At 42.2% G+C, this 14,864-nt stretch overlaps 1 protein-coding gene across 1 annotated transcript in view; it reads right to left on the bottom strand.

The window, feature by feature from the left end:
• Positions 1–14,864, bottom strand: part of LOC135097542 (fibrocystin-L-like) — a 17,416-nt gene extending 2,552 nt beyond the window's left edge. The window contains exons 1-6 of the mRNA XM_063999472.1: positions 14,825–14,864; positions 9,885–10,009; positions 8,997–9,179; positions 7,618–7,966; positions 7,286–7,489; positions 6,710–6,986 (exon numbers count right to left, since the gene is read on the bottom strand). Of these exons, the coding sequence (XP_063855542.1) occupies positions 6,710–6,986; positions 7,286–7,489; positions 7,618–7,966; positions 8,997–9,179; positions 9,885–9,906 (1,035 nt within the window). The 5' untranslated portion in view covers positions 9,907–10,009; positions 14,825–14,864. The remainder of the gene's footprint in view (positions 1–6,709; positions 6,987–7,285; positions 7,490–7,617; positions 7,967–8,996; positions 9,180–9,884; positions 10,010–14,824) is intronic.

Below are 14,864 nucleotides of genomic sequence, written 5' to 3'. Positions count from 1 at the left end.
TTATGAATGGAAAATTGAGGAGTAAAGAAGACATCAGCTGAGTAATAGTTGGAGAAGAAATGGTCGAAGACCCAAAAGAGATGGCTGAAGTGTTCAACAGACACTTCCACTCACTGCTTACTAAAGAAAATTATTTTAGGGAAGAAAGGATAGTGATGGAAAATGGGACTGGTCTGAAAGAGGTAGTAACATCAACAGAAGAAGTAAAGAATATATTGGAAGAGCTGGGTGTATGGAAAGCAATGGGACCTGATAGTCTGTCAAGCTGGATTCTAAAGAAGTGTAGCCCAAAACTAGCTAAGGTGATACACAATATAATTAGCACCACCCTGTTGGAAGGAAAAGTACCCAAAGATTGGAAATAGGCGAATATTACCCAATTCACAAGGCTGGAAGTAAAGGAGACTCATTTAACAATAGACCAGTATTGCTGACAAGTGTGGTACCAAAGATCTGCAAAAAGATCATCAAGAACAGATGGGTGAAATGCCTGGAAGACAACAATGTGATAACAGACAGACAATTTGGATTCAGAGAAGGAAGATCTTGTGTAACAAATTTGATAAGCTTCTACACAAGAGTAATGGACATAGTGCAAGAGAGAGATGGATGGACTGACTGCATGTACTTAGACCTGCAAAACGCATTATACAAAGTACCATACAGAAGGCTAATATGGATAACTGAAAAATATAGGAAGATTGGGAGGATCGTTATTAAAATGCATGACCAACTTCTTGACGGAGAGATAAATGAGGACAGTAATCAGAGGCAATAAGTCAAAGTGGAAACCGGTAATAAGTGAAGTTCTGCAATATATGTAAACGACATGATGGAAGGAATGACAAGCCACATGAGTCTCTTTGCTGATGATGCTAAGATTATGAGAAAAGTAACAAATGAAAAAGACTGCAAAGCTCTGAATCAAGACCTAATTAAGATAAATAAATGATTGTTGAGATGGAACATGGAGTTTAATGCCAAGAAATGTAGTGTGGTGAAGTTTGGAAAAAGTGCAAGAAAAACAGAAGGCATCTACTATTTGGGAAATGAGAAAATTACTATAAGATCAGAGAAAAAGATCTGGGAGCAATCATTTCTAATAAAGTGTCATTTGTGAAGCATGTAAACAAGATCACTGGATAAACATGCAATCTGCTGAGAAACATGAAGATGGCATTCACCGACAATGAAGATGATATGATAAAAAAAAAATTGTAAACAACAATGACATATCCAGGACTGGAGTATGCAGCATTAGTGTGCTCACCAAGTTTGACGAAGGATATCAGGAAGCTAGAAAGAATTCAGAGAGCTGCAACTAAAATCCCTACAAGCCTAAGAGGGCATAGTTATGAAGAGAAGTTTATGAGATTGGGCCCAACTACACTACAAAAAAGGAGGGAAAGAGGTGATTTGATAGCACTATACAGAATATTGGAAGGGATGAAAAAATTGGGCAGGGATAATCTTGTGATACCTGATAAGAGAGATACCAGAGGACATGGAAGGAAACTGATAAGGAGTGTTTGCAGAAGAGACATCAAGAAACATAGCTTTCCCCACAGGAGCATAGCAGTGTGGAATTCATTTATTGATGAGACTGTGTGCCAAGACAGTCCATAAATTTAAAGAAAATCTGGATAAAAGTCGATATGGAGATGGAACAGCATGAGCCTAGTGTGCCTCTTGTCCTGTATTTCACAACTAGGTAAATACACACACACAGTCTTGGCTGCACCTCCACACATCCATCTGTGCACCAAGGTCTTCTTTCAGCACCTCAGGATAAGAAAGAAAACAGACCCTACACACACACACACACACACACACACACACACACACACACAATAAAAGAACAGAAGAAAGAGACCTTGGTGTAGTTATTACTGACAAGCTGTCACCAGCTATTAACACTGAAAAACATAAGAACAGCATTTGCACATCTGGATGAGGAAATGATAAAAAAAAAAATTATTGTGACCATGATACACCCAGGATTGGAGTATGTAGCTGTGGTATGGTCACCTAATACCAAGAAATCTATAAGAAAATAGGAAGAGTAGCAACAGTCACCTCCAAGTTTGGAGGATCTAATGTATGAAGAAAGAATGTCTAAATCGTGTCTTATAACATTAGAACAGAGAAGAGAGAGAGGTGATCTGATCATACTATACAGAATGATGACTGAAATAAAAAACTTGGATAGGAAGGACTTGGTGATGTGGGATACAAGAGGCTCAAGGGTACATGGCAGAAAACTTAAAAAAGATGCATGTAGAAGAGATGTTAAGAAAATAGCTTCCCACATAGAACTGTGGAGGTCTGGAATGATTTGAACAAAGAAGTCATTGATACAAATACAATACATAAATTTAAGACAAAGTTAGATAAAAATAGATATGGAGACAGGATAGCACAAGCAAAGCTCTTTCCTGCATGTCACACACACAAACACACACACACACACACACAAAGAGGCTAAAGGGAAAAATTAATCAAGAACAGAAGAAAAGACTAAACTTTTTTTAGAGTTTTGGAGAGTTTTTGGAGACAGCGTGAAAAAATGGTACATAAAGGAAAAGGAATAAATTAAAGTAAAAGAAAAAAATTGCAAAAATGAAGGACTGAATGTGATGTACACCAACACAGACGGACTGTTACACAGGACACTGGAATTATAAGACTATTTAAAAGAAAAAGAATCTGAAGATAGCGTGTTTAACAGAAATAAAGCTACAAGAAGAAAATCAGACTATCATTAACAACAACTACAATATGTGGAGAAGAGACAGGATTGACAAAGGAGGGGGAGGTGTAATGATAATGACAAGAAATGAGGTGAAGACAAAAATAATGAAATATGGGGAAGGAAAAGCAGAAATAGTGACTGTTAACTTGGAGGATAATCATGGAGAAATACTGATGGTAATAACAACCCACGTACCACCCAAAAACAAATTCTTGGAGCAAGGAAGGCTGTGAGAAAATAATAGAAGATACCACTCAGCATTTGAGTAAATTAATCAAAAGTAATAAAACAGAATTATTGGTTGGTGACTTCAATTGCAAAGAAATAAATTAGGAAACATTCAAGGCATGAGGAAACAAGACTGCATGGTGAGAAAGATTTATGAAGCTGACTATAGAAAACACAATGATGCAATGGGTGACCAAAAATACAAGATATATAAGAGATGATGAACCAACAAGACTTGACTTAATATTAACAAAAGGAATTGACCTAACTAAAGAAATGGTACATGTCCCCCATGGAAAAAAGTGACCATATAATGATAGAAATAGAGACTGACAGTGATGTCAGTGCAGAGGATGAATCCTACAAACAAAACAGGAGAAACTATGGAAAAGCTAACGTAAATATCTTACGAGATTCTATGAAGCAACGGACAGGAGAAAGCTGAAGAGAGCAAATTATATGCAAGGCAATATAAGACTATATGAGGCAGGAGTGAATAAATATGTCCCACTATACAAACCTAAAGAAAAAGGAAAACTGGTGTAGTTAACGCAAGATGTGCAAGAGCAAAGAGAAAAGAGATGAAGCATGGATAACAACGAAAAGAAGTGGAAACCAAAAAAATAAAGACTTTAAGATAGCAAGAAATGAATATGTGTAAATAAGGAGAGGGAAAGAAAAAGGATATGTAAAAGATGCACTTGAGAAGTGCAAGGACAAACCAAAACTATTCTAGATTCATAAATGGAAAAATTAAACTCAAAGAAAAACTAGAACAGTTGAAGGATGGACATGAAACATATGAAGACCCAAAAGACATGAGTGAATTGCTAAACAAAAAGTTCCACCAAGTTTTCACAAAAGAATCAGAATTTAAAGAACCACAAGATGTGAACACAAAAGAACAAATGTGGGAAATTACAGTAATCAAAGAACTTTATTAAATGGTTGAGGAACTGGAAGAGAGAAAAGCAACAGGACCAGATGGAGTATCAGGTTTCATTTTAACAGGTAACAGTTAATTGAACCAGTATATGACATAATAAAATGCTCAGTATCAATTGGAAGTGCCTAAGGAATGAAAGAGAACAGGTATAGTGCCAATTTATCAATGTGGAAAAAAAGAAGAGCCATTAAACTACAGACCAGTATCAATGACCAGCATAGTATGCAAGATCTGTGAAAAAGTGACGCAGAAGCAGTGGACAAAACTTCTAGAGAACATGATATAATATCAGAAAAGCAGTATGGCTTTAGATAAAAACAATCATGTGTAATAAATCTGATCAGCTTCTATTCAAGAGTGACTGATATAATGCAGGAGAGGGATGGATGAGTAGACTGTGTGCATTTAGATCTAAAAAAAAAAAAAAGCTTTTGACAAAGCTCCCCACAACAGGCTACTATGGAAGCTAGAAAATGTTGGAGAATTAAATGGAAAAATAATAAACTGGATGGAAAGCTACTTAAAGGGAAGAGAAATGAGAATGGCAGTAAAGGATGTAAAAGTCAAAATGGAGAAAAGTAGATAGTGGAGTACCACAAGGATCAGTGCTGGCACCAATACTTTTCCTTATCTACACCAGTGATATGCCAGAAGGAGTAATGAGTTACACAAATTTGTTTGCAGATGATGCAAAATTACAAAAACATATGAAAGACTGAAAATCTACAAGAGGATCTGAATAAAATCTGGGACTGGAGCAAGAAATGTGAGATGGAGTTTAATATGAAAAAATGTCATGTAATGTAAGTGGGAAAAAGTGAAAAGAGACCAAAATGGATCTAGAAAATGGGAAATGCAGAAATAATAAAAGTACAAGAAGAGAAAGATCTGGGAGTGAATATACAGGACAGTCAATAATCAGAGATGCACATACAGAAGATGTTCAGAGATACATATAGAACGATGAGAAATATTAAAACAGCATTCCACTACATGGATAAAGGTATGAAGAGAAAGATAATTACCACTATGATTTGACCAAAGCTGGAATATGCTAAATCAGTGTAGTCTTCCCACAAGATGAAACATGTCAAAGAAATAGAAAGAATACAAAGGATGGCAATGAAGATGGTTCCAGAACTGGAAGAATTAACGTATGAAGACAAGTTAATGAAGATAAATCTGCCACATTGGAACAAAGAAGAGAACAGGAAGACTTAATAACTATATATAAATTGTGGAATTGAATGGAAGAAATTGATAATGAGAAACTGCTGCTAAGAGAAGTAGAAAATACCAGATACACACGAGGCCACAGCAAAAAAATAAAAAAAGAAAGATGCTTGAATAACATAAAGAAACAGTTTCCAACAAAGAAATCCAGAAGTATGGAACAAGCTCAGTGAGGAGGTAGTACTGGAAACAAGTGTGTACAACTTTAAGGAACAACTGCACAAGTGTAGATATGGAGACAGGACCACACAAGCATACCTCAGGCCCTGGAAATTACAACTAGGTAAAATATGCACACACATGCAGCCTTGGCTGGAACTCCACACACCCATCAGTGCACCAAAGCTTCTGGCACAAAGCTTTGATTTCCAAACTACCCTCCTACAGCTTCTATCCTTCTCTCTGTAACTTCATCTCAAGTTTCCTTTCTGACTGTTCTATTGCTGCCGTGGTAGACAGTCACTGTTCTTCTCCTAAATCTATTAACAGTGGTGTTCCTCAGGGTTCTGTCCTGTCACCCACTCTCTTCTTATTATTCATTAATCATCTCCTAAACCAAACTTTTTGTCCTATCTACTCCACCGATGATACCACCCTGCACTTTTCCATGTCTTTTCATAGACGTCCAACCCTTCAGGAGGTAAACATTTCACGCAGGGAAGCCACAGAACGCTTGACTTCTGATCTTTCTAAAATTTCTGATTGGGGCAGAGCAAACTTGGTATTGTTCAATGCCTTAAAAACTCAATTCCTCCATCTATCAACTCGACACAACCTTCCACACAACTATCCCCCTCTTCTTCAATGACACTCAACTGTCCCCATCTTTTACACTGAACATCCTCGGTTTGTCCTTTACTCATAATCTGAACTGGAAACTTCACATCTCATCTCTAGTTAAAACAGCTTCTATGAAGTTAGGCGTTCTGAGACGTCTCCGCCAGTTTTTCTCACTCCCCAGCTGCTAACTCTGTACAAGGGCCTTATCCGTCCATGTATGGAGTATGCTTCACATGTCTGGAGGGGTTCCACTCATACTGCTCTTCTAGATAGGGTGGAATCAAAAGCTTTTCGTCTCATCAACTCCTCTCCTCTAACTGACTGTCTTCTGCCTCTCTCACCACCGCAATGTTGCATCTCTAGCTGTCTTCTACCGCTATTTTCATGCTAACTGCTCTTCTGATCTTGCAAACTGCATGCCTCCCCTCCTCCCACGGCCTCGCTGCACAAGACTTTCTTCTTTCTCTCACCCATATTCTGTCCACCTTTCTAACACAAGAGTTAACCAGTATTTTCAATCATTCATCCCTTTCTCTGGTGAACTCTGGAACTCCCTGCCTGCTTCTATATTTCTACCTTCCTATGACTTGAATTCCTTCAAGAGGGAGGTTTCAAGGCACTTATTCATCAATTTTTGACTACTGCTTTGACCCTTTTATGGGACTGACATTTCAGTGGGCATTTTTTTTTATTGGATTTGTGTTGCCCTTGGCCAGTGTCCTTCCTACATAATAAACACACACACACACACACACACACACAACACTTACACCAGCCACAGTCAGAGTGAAGGTGGCCACGGTGGCAGAGGTGGAGGGTGGAGTGAGGCAGGTGACTGTGGTGGAGGAGACACTCTGCACCACACAGGTCTGGCCCCCCACCAGCACCACAGGAGAGGCAACCAGACCCTGCAGACCACTTCCACTGATGGTGAGCAGGGTGCTGCCACCCAGGGAGCCTTCCAGGGGACTGAGGGAGGACACCTGCGGCACCACCACCACACGGCCCTCACTGCTGTACCCTGTGATGTCTGTCACTGCTATGCCCCTGCAGGTGAGGCGTGGTGAGGTGTGGTGGTGTGGTGAGGTGCAGTGATGCTGTGGTGGCATGGCAATGCCATGGTGTTGTGTGGTGATGCTCTGGTGGTGTAGTGCAGTAATGTGGTGTATGATAGTGTGGTGAGGTGTGGTGGTGCTGTGGTGTAGTGATGCTGCTGTGGTACAAAGCTGTATTTCTGTCATTGAAGCATGTTCCTTTTTTTTCTCATATCATCTCAAACATCCAGTTTCTCTCATCTGTGCTGACCTGTCTGTCTATCTGTCTGTCTGTATGTTAGCTGCACTCACCTGTTGATTGCCTTGACAGTGATGGGCAGGTATGCACCCGACCTCAGGTTGTCCAGGTTGTCCAGATCGCAGGTCACAGAGGTGTCTGAAGCAGAGGTCACACTACAGGATGCTTCACCAACACTGACCTCTACCTGGCAGGCCAGGTCACCAAAGCCTGATCCAGTGATGGTGAGAGAGTCGCCGCCCACCACCTGCAGGCCGCTGTGTCAAAGAAAACAGGAAACACTCAGCGTGGGGAACCATTATTACTGCCACTGGTGCTGCTATCATTACTACCATTACCATCACTAATGCAAGAGGGACCCTGGCCTGCGCCAGCCTGCCCTCACCTCAGGCCCTTCACAGTGTGGGTGGTGGAGGAGGCCAGGGCAGAGACCACAGGTGTGTGACAGGTGTGGAAATGAAAGTACAGGTATCCATTTTCTGGTGTGGTCAGGTCGGGGAGGTCACACCCGTCCAGAGGCATCTCCAGGATGGGGTCACAGCCACTCATGTTGACGACCTGACTCCCGGCAACCTGGTAGGTGGCTTCCTTGTTACCCAGCAGTACGGCCATCCTGAGGGCCTGATGAGGTGGCCGTACCACGTTGACTTGGCCCCGCATCACCACACCACCAGGCAGTGTGGGGCCAGCATAATAGTGGATGCCTTGCTGGGGGAAGGCCACTGTGAAAGAGCCTGCGGGAAAGCAATAGTAGTAATAGTAGTAGTAGTAGTAGTAGTAGTAGTAGTAGTAGTAGTAGTAGTAGTAGTAGTAGTAGTACTGGTGGGAGTAGTAGTAGAAGTAGCAGCAGCAGCAGCAGTAGCAGTAGTAGTAATAGTAATAGTGGTAGTCATGGTGGTAGTATTAACAGTAGTAGTAGTAGTGGTGGCAGTATTAGTAGTAGTTTTTCTCACCCCCCCCAGCTGCTAACTCTGTACAAGGGCCTTATCCGTCCATGTATGGAGTATGCTTCACATGTCTGGGGGGTTCCACTCATATTGCTCTTCTAGACAGGGTGGAATCAAAAGCTTTTTGTCTCATCAACTCCTCTCCTCTAATTGACTGTCTTCAGCCTCTCACCGCTGCAATGTTGCATCTCTTGTTATCTTCTATCGCTATTTTCATGCTAACTGCTCTTCTGATCTTGCTAACTGCATGCCTCCCCTCCTCCTGCAGCCTCACTGCACAAGACTTTCTTCTTTCTCTCAACCCTATTCTGTCCACCTCTCTAATGCAAGAGTTAACCAGTATTCTCAATCATTCATTCCTTTCTCTGGTAAACTCTGGAACTCCCTGCCTGCTTCTGTATTTCCACCTTCCTATGACTTGAATTCCTTCAAGAGGGAGGTTTCAAGACACTTATTCATCAATTTTTTACTACTGCTTTGACCCTTTTATGAGACTGGCATTTCAGTGGACATATTTTTTTATTGGATTTTTGTTGCCCTTTGCCAGTGTCCTTCCTACAGAAAAAAAAAACTACTCATATTTCTCCTCCTGCCTATTTCTTTTCATTTTTCTCCGCTCTTCCTCCACTTCCATCCTTCTCTCTCTTCCTTCTTTCTTTTCAATCCATCCTCCTTCCTTTCCTTCCTGTTTACACTCTCCAATCTCTCTCTTTCTCTCCTTGTCACTATCCTTCTATCCCTTCATTTCTCTCACTTCACTTCTGTGCTTTCCTGTCTCAATTTCCCCCTCACCTCATCCCAGTCTCTCTGTCCTTACCTGCAGCAGTCTGTGTCCCTGAGAAGAAGCCAGAACCATCAGCGTCCTCACAGTTATCCACAGGGCTGGCCACCTCACACACTCCGTACTGCAGCTGTGAGTTCTCAGACACCTTACTCCACTGCCAGGTTACTGAGTCTCCCTCCACTACCTCCAGCACACGAGGATACCATGGTACAGTCTCTGTGAAAATTGAAGGTAATGGGGTTGCTTGAAGTCCACAAATGGTACTAAGATGACTAGGTTTGGTGAGTGAGAGGTGCTTGATAAAGGCTTCATCTGTGTTCATCAGTGTTTCAGCATCTTATCTTGACTGCTTTTAACAGGTTCTGGTGGAAGTTACTGCAGGTTTTCAGAGGCACTTTCGGAATTTTATGGGCAGTTTAACAAGGATAGAGATAGTTTAACTGACTGCACAGGATGTTATTGGAGTTTTCAAGGGTGTTTATGTGACTCTAGTGATACTTTAACAGGAATTCTGCATCATCAAGTGTGTGTGTGTGTGTGTGTGTATGAATCAGCGCCTCACCAGAGCTGGTGCCAACATTCACAATCCTGTGGTTGGTGGTGATGGGCCTGGTGATGCAGGTGAGGGCCTCATCGGAGCACTGCAGCACCTCACACTCATACACCTGGCCCAGCTTCACCTTGAGGCGGGAACAATCCGAGCTGAAGCCTGTGCCGCCCAGCCTGACCAGCGTGCCACCCTTCACTGACCCCTGGGTAGCTGAGGCCGAGGTCACCTGCAGTACGTACTCCACTTCCCTGCCACAACATCGTCACTCTATTATCAGTGAGAGAGAGAGAGAGAGAGAGAGAGAGAGAGAGAGAGAGAGAGAGAGAGAGAGAGAGAGAGAGAGAGAGAGAGAGAGAGAGAGAAACACCCACCTGGCAGCAGCACCAAAGCCATCAGTGGAGAGTACCAGGGTATGAGTGCCAGCCGACAGTGCCGGGGTAAGACAGCTCACGCTGATGTTACTCCAATGAGTCGTATAACACAGCTCTGATCCGATCTGGCGGCATGAGGTCATAGGTCAGGTCAGGGGTATTGGGAAAGTGATAGGTTAGGTCAGGGTTACTAGGAAGGTCAGAGGGGGAAGTAGTGACTTTATATCAGTACTAGGGAATTTGGTTGTTGACTCTGAGATGAATGGACATTTCCACCTCGGCTCCCTACCCTTGTTCCTGTTCCCCGGCACCTGGCCCCTCCCCTGCCCTGCCTTCTCCACAGATAAATGTTCAATACATTGCTTTGACACACAATTTAATTTCTAAAATCTTTCTGGCCTCTTTTTTACTTTTTTATTAACTCAATAAGTCTTATCACTTTCTTAGAATAAAAAAAAAGTTCCTAGCAAGGCAGCACATAAATGTCAGAAACAGTTGTTCCAGTCACCATGACCAGCAACAGCAATGTTGCTTTGGCCAACAACAAGAAAACACCACACAAGCACACTCATGGAAGGTAAGAACACACCAGTACAGATGCCACATACTGCTACACCTTGCCTTCAGCATGGTAACAGGAATACTCTTGGCACTTACACTACACACACTAATATGCCATGTGCAGACATGAACAGTTACATCCCCACACCACACATCCAAATCATCCACAAGCACCAACATCACACTTAGCCAAGATGCTTCACACTGCTCCAAAACACACCACAACAATACAAACACACATTCAAGACAGTTTGTGCCAAAGCAGCTTAGTGAGGCAAAGGGGCATCCAATGTGATATCTGCTGTAACCGGTCCAAGCATGCTGTGTGGTGTCATGTCGGCTGCATCAGATCGTTTGCACAGGTGCACCACGGATCAATTAACAATAGTATCGTGTGTATCTGCAGCAGATGTGGCTCTCCTAATGTCTCTACATCTTCTTTCTCACTACCTCCTATTCCAACCTCTAGCTCCTTTGACCTGCTATGCACACATAGTACTAACAAATCTCATATACATTTTCCTTCCATGAACCAGCAACACTCACCCTCACAACCACCAAAACCTAGCCACACATCCCACCACACAACAAGACATTCAAACTCCACATCACCTAAACACCCTTGTAACACCAGTCCATCAATCTGTCAACCAGGGCCATTTCCCATTGCTTTTGGCATTTCCTGCACATCATGACTACCCTCACCTCTCTTACACCCCCTTCACCTAAACCTTCCCCCATTCCCCAACTCCCCTAGCAACCTCTCCCAGTGCCTCTCCTGCCCTACACACAAATGACCCAGACTTCACTGTAGGTAACAAAACATGCTTAACACCCGACACAGATTCTGCAGAAGTCTTTCCTCCACCATTTAGCAAGACAGTCATAAAAATTTCTAACTGTAATTCACTTTTTTTTTATGTAGGAAGGAAACCAGCCAAGGGCAATACATTTATAAGAAAGTCCCACTGAGGTGCTGGTCCCCAAGCATAATCAAAAGTGGTTGTCAAAAATTGAAGGATAAATGTCTTGAAACCTCCCTCTTGAAAGAGTTCAAGCTATAGGAAGGAGGAAACACAGAACCAGGCAGGGAGTTCCAGAGTTTACCAGAGAAAAGGATGAATGATTGAGAATACAGGTTAACTTTTGCATTACAGAGGTGGACAAAATTGGGGTGAGAGAAGGAAGAAAGTCTTGTGCAGAGAGGCCATGGGGTTCTACTTGCAGCTTTCAACAGACCTCCATCTTCCAACACAGAATACTCACACAACCTTCACACAGCTCTTTCACACCTCACACCAGACAAACACATCTGGATTGTACATGATTTCAACCTCCCTGACATCAACTGGACCACTACGTCCCCCTCCAATCCCTATGACACTGATGTCTTCAACCCTATCATTCCCCACACAAACAGGTGCCAGCTACACAACACACTAATTGACAACAAAAATACATTTTCACTCATGCAAACAGTACTCAAGCCAACAAAAACACAGGCTACCACACACCCCTCTGGTGCCAGAGGCCTTCTCACCACAGTCCATACATTAGACCTTCTCAAAAACAACATACACAATATAATAAACACCCAGGTAGTTCCAGGACTAAATGACCACAACAATGTTCCAGTTGACATAGACCTTCTACCGACAAGACAAAAACACAGATGTGGGTCAATCCTACTCTACTCTAGAGCTGACAGACTCAATTAAACACTCTACAGAGACAATTTTCTATCTTCTGACTCATACTCTGGACTCCTCCAAGAAACTGGAACAGCCTGACACACCATACACACCACCATGAACAACTACAGCCCATAGAAAACACCCTCATGTAGACATACACTCCCCTGGTTCTCCAGGAACCTATGGAAACAACACCACAGAAAACAGAGATGACAGATGCAAACAATCACAGAACACACCAGGGAAATGGGCCGCCTTCAGATCTTTCCAAAAGAATCTTGCCAAAAAACATAAAGAAGACCAAACGTGAACACCTTTGTAGATATCTCACAGATAATGTTAGAAACAACACCAAAACACTTCTTCAAATTCCTCAAGTCATGCAGACAGGACAAAACAAACATACAGTATTTGACGGCTTATAAGACGCATGGGCTTATAAGGCACACCTCACTTTGGGCAGGCATTGAAAAAAAAAAAAAAAAAGATAAATATGCTCTGAATATGAACTGAAGGGTTTCAACTGAAATTTGAAGGCCTCTCTTACGTATTCAGATCCTTATTAGACCCCAATATTTTACATTTAAAAACTTCTATATTTGCTAAGACCTACTAACACTACCAAACACCAATCCTGCTGTGAGATGTGAACAAATATGGTGTAGGCAAAGACACTGTCAGAGCCCAGAGGGATACTAAAGTTTGTATGATGCTTTCTTCACTTATAAAACCTTTTGTTTTATTAGATAGTAAGCTATTTTCTAAAAAAGCAATAGTTTCTCATTAGCTTTGAGTTTTATTGAACACGTAAGCAAGCTAATAATGTTAGAAGATAGGCACAATTTCAGTTGTATGAAGGTGTGTCTCACTTCAAGGAATAATGGCATCACACTAAGGAACACAGTGAATCTTGCACGTGTCACCAGGTTTGGTGTGTGACCCACCGTGAGTTTGTTTTGGTACATGCAATGTGAGGGTCATCACTTAATTTCTTCCTGACTGGTGTTATTTTATGTGAATTACTGGCAAGTCCCACCTGTTATACATTGTTATCTTCCAAAAAAAAGTTGTTTTTGAAGTGTAGAAATGGTCATCACTTTGTTTACATGTGCAAAGATGTTTGGGGTTTGTTTTAAAGGCCACTGTTGCCACAGACTTACCAGTGGCCACTGCTCCAAAGCTGAACCTTGGCCTTATAAGACGCATGCTTATTTTCTCAGACTTTTTTTTGGTAAAAAGGCATGGCTTATAAGCCATCAAGTACAGTACTTGTCCTTAAAGACTGCTACGACACTCTTGCTACCACGCCAGAACACAAAGAGCACTTACTCAACACACAGTTCCACTCTGTATTCATCCAGAAAAACCCCACACAAGCCAAATAGCCCTTACCCACCATTCCCTCCCCTCGACATCAGGACAGACGGAATGCAGAGGTCACCACAGACTCTGGACACCACTAGATCACCTGGACTTGATAAAAGTCTCCCCCCCCCTTTTTCCTTAAGACTTGTGCCCTCATCCTTGCTCTCAGCCTTCCACCCATCCTCTAAGTGATCTTTACCCAACCTCTTCATGCATCCTCTCTTCTCTCTGACTGGCTTTGTGCTGATGTCACCCCATTTTCAAGGCAGGTGTCTGGAGTGACCCTTCTAATTATTGCCCCATTTCTCCCACCTTTATCATCTCCCACATCTTTCAACACATCATACACAGACACATAATAAATCATCTTGACACAAACAACATACGTATTATCAGACCACACGACATGGATTCCAACCAAAATTATCATGCGAGTCACAACTCACTGTTACCCACCATGACATTACAAGACACCCAGACAGACGTGATGCCAAACAAGTTGACACTATCGTGCTAGACTTTGCCAAAGCCTTTAACAAAGTACTCCACAAAAGACTGATTCTGAAACTACAGCATTGTGGCAGCACTGGACCAATTCTTCACTGGGTCACTTCTTTTCTTTCCGACAGGACCTAACGTGTTCTTCTTGACAGTGTTGCATCTGACCCTGTCCCTGTCTGTTCAGGTGTCCCTCAGGTCACTGTCTTGGGGACCCACACACACAGACAAATATAAAGAGGCTGGAAAAGCTCAACATAGCTACAGCCAGGTTCATTACAAAACAATTACACACAAACTTCTGGCATAACAACACACATTAAACAATTAAATATGGACACCCTCACACTTCACAGAGAAGCACACAGACTAACAATAATGACAATAATGCACAAACTCACAAACCATCAAACTGACATCAACAAACATGAATACTTACACCACACACAGCTAGTACCCATAACACACACAACCACAAATATTCAACATACCACGATAACACAGACTTTCAAGCATTCACACTTCCATGGACCACATGCAGCTGGAACGGACTCCCCCTCACAAACACAGCACGTGCATTCAAACACCTAACACTCCCACATTTCAGAACATGCACATAAAACTCCTATCCTGGACACTTAGTTTTCCCCTCACCCCACCCCAAATAACCTTTTCCCTCTCTGACATCTCCTTGCAGCCAGCTCCCCATATGCACCCTACACATTAAATATTGAGATTGAGATTGAGATGGAGGGAATAGGTTATGTTTTCCTGACTTTTACTGGGTGGGAGGGAGGGAGGGAAGGACAGAATGACACTCACATGAACTGATCCTGAAGTGCCAAAGTTTGTTCCTCTTGAC

Source organism: Scylla paramamosain, unplaced genomic scaffold (assembly GCF_035594125.1).
Source record: "Scylla paramamosain isolate STU-SP2022 unplaced genomic scaffold, ASM3559412v1 Contig24, whole genome shotgun sequence".
Taxonomy (NCBI): domain Eukaryota; kingdom Metazoa; phylum Arthropoda; class Malacostraca; order Decapoda; family Portunidae; genus Scylla; species Scylla paramamosain.
This window is presented reverse-complemented; position numbering and strand designations above follow the sequence as displayed.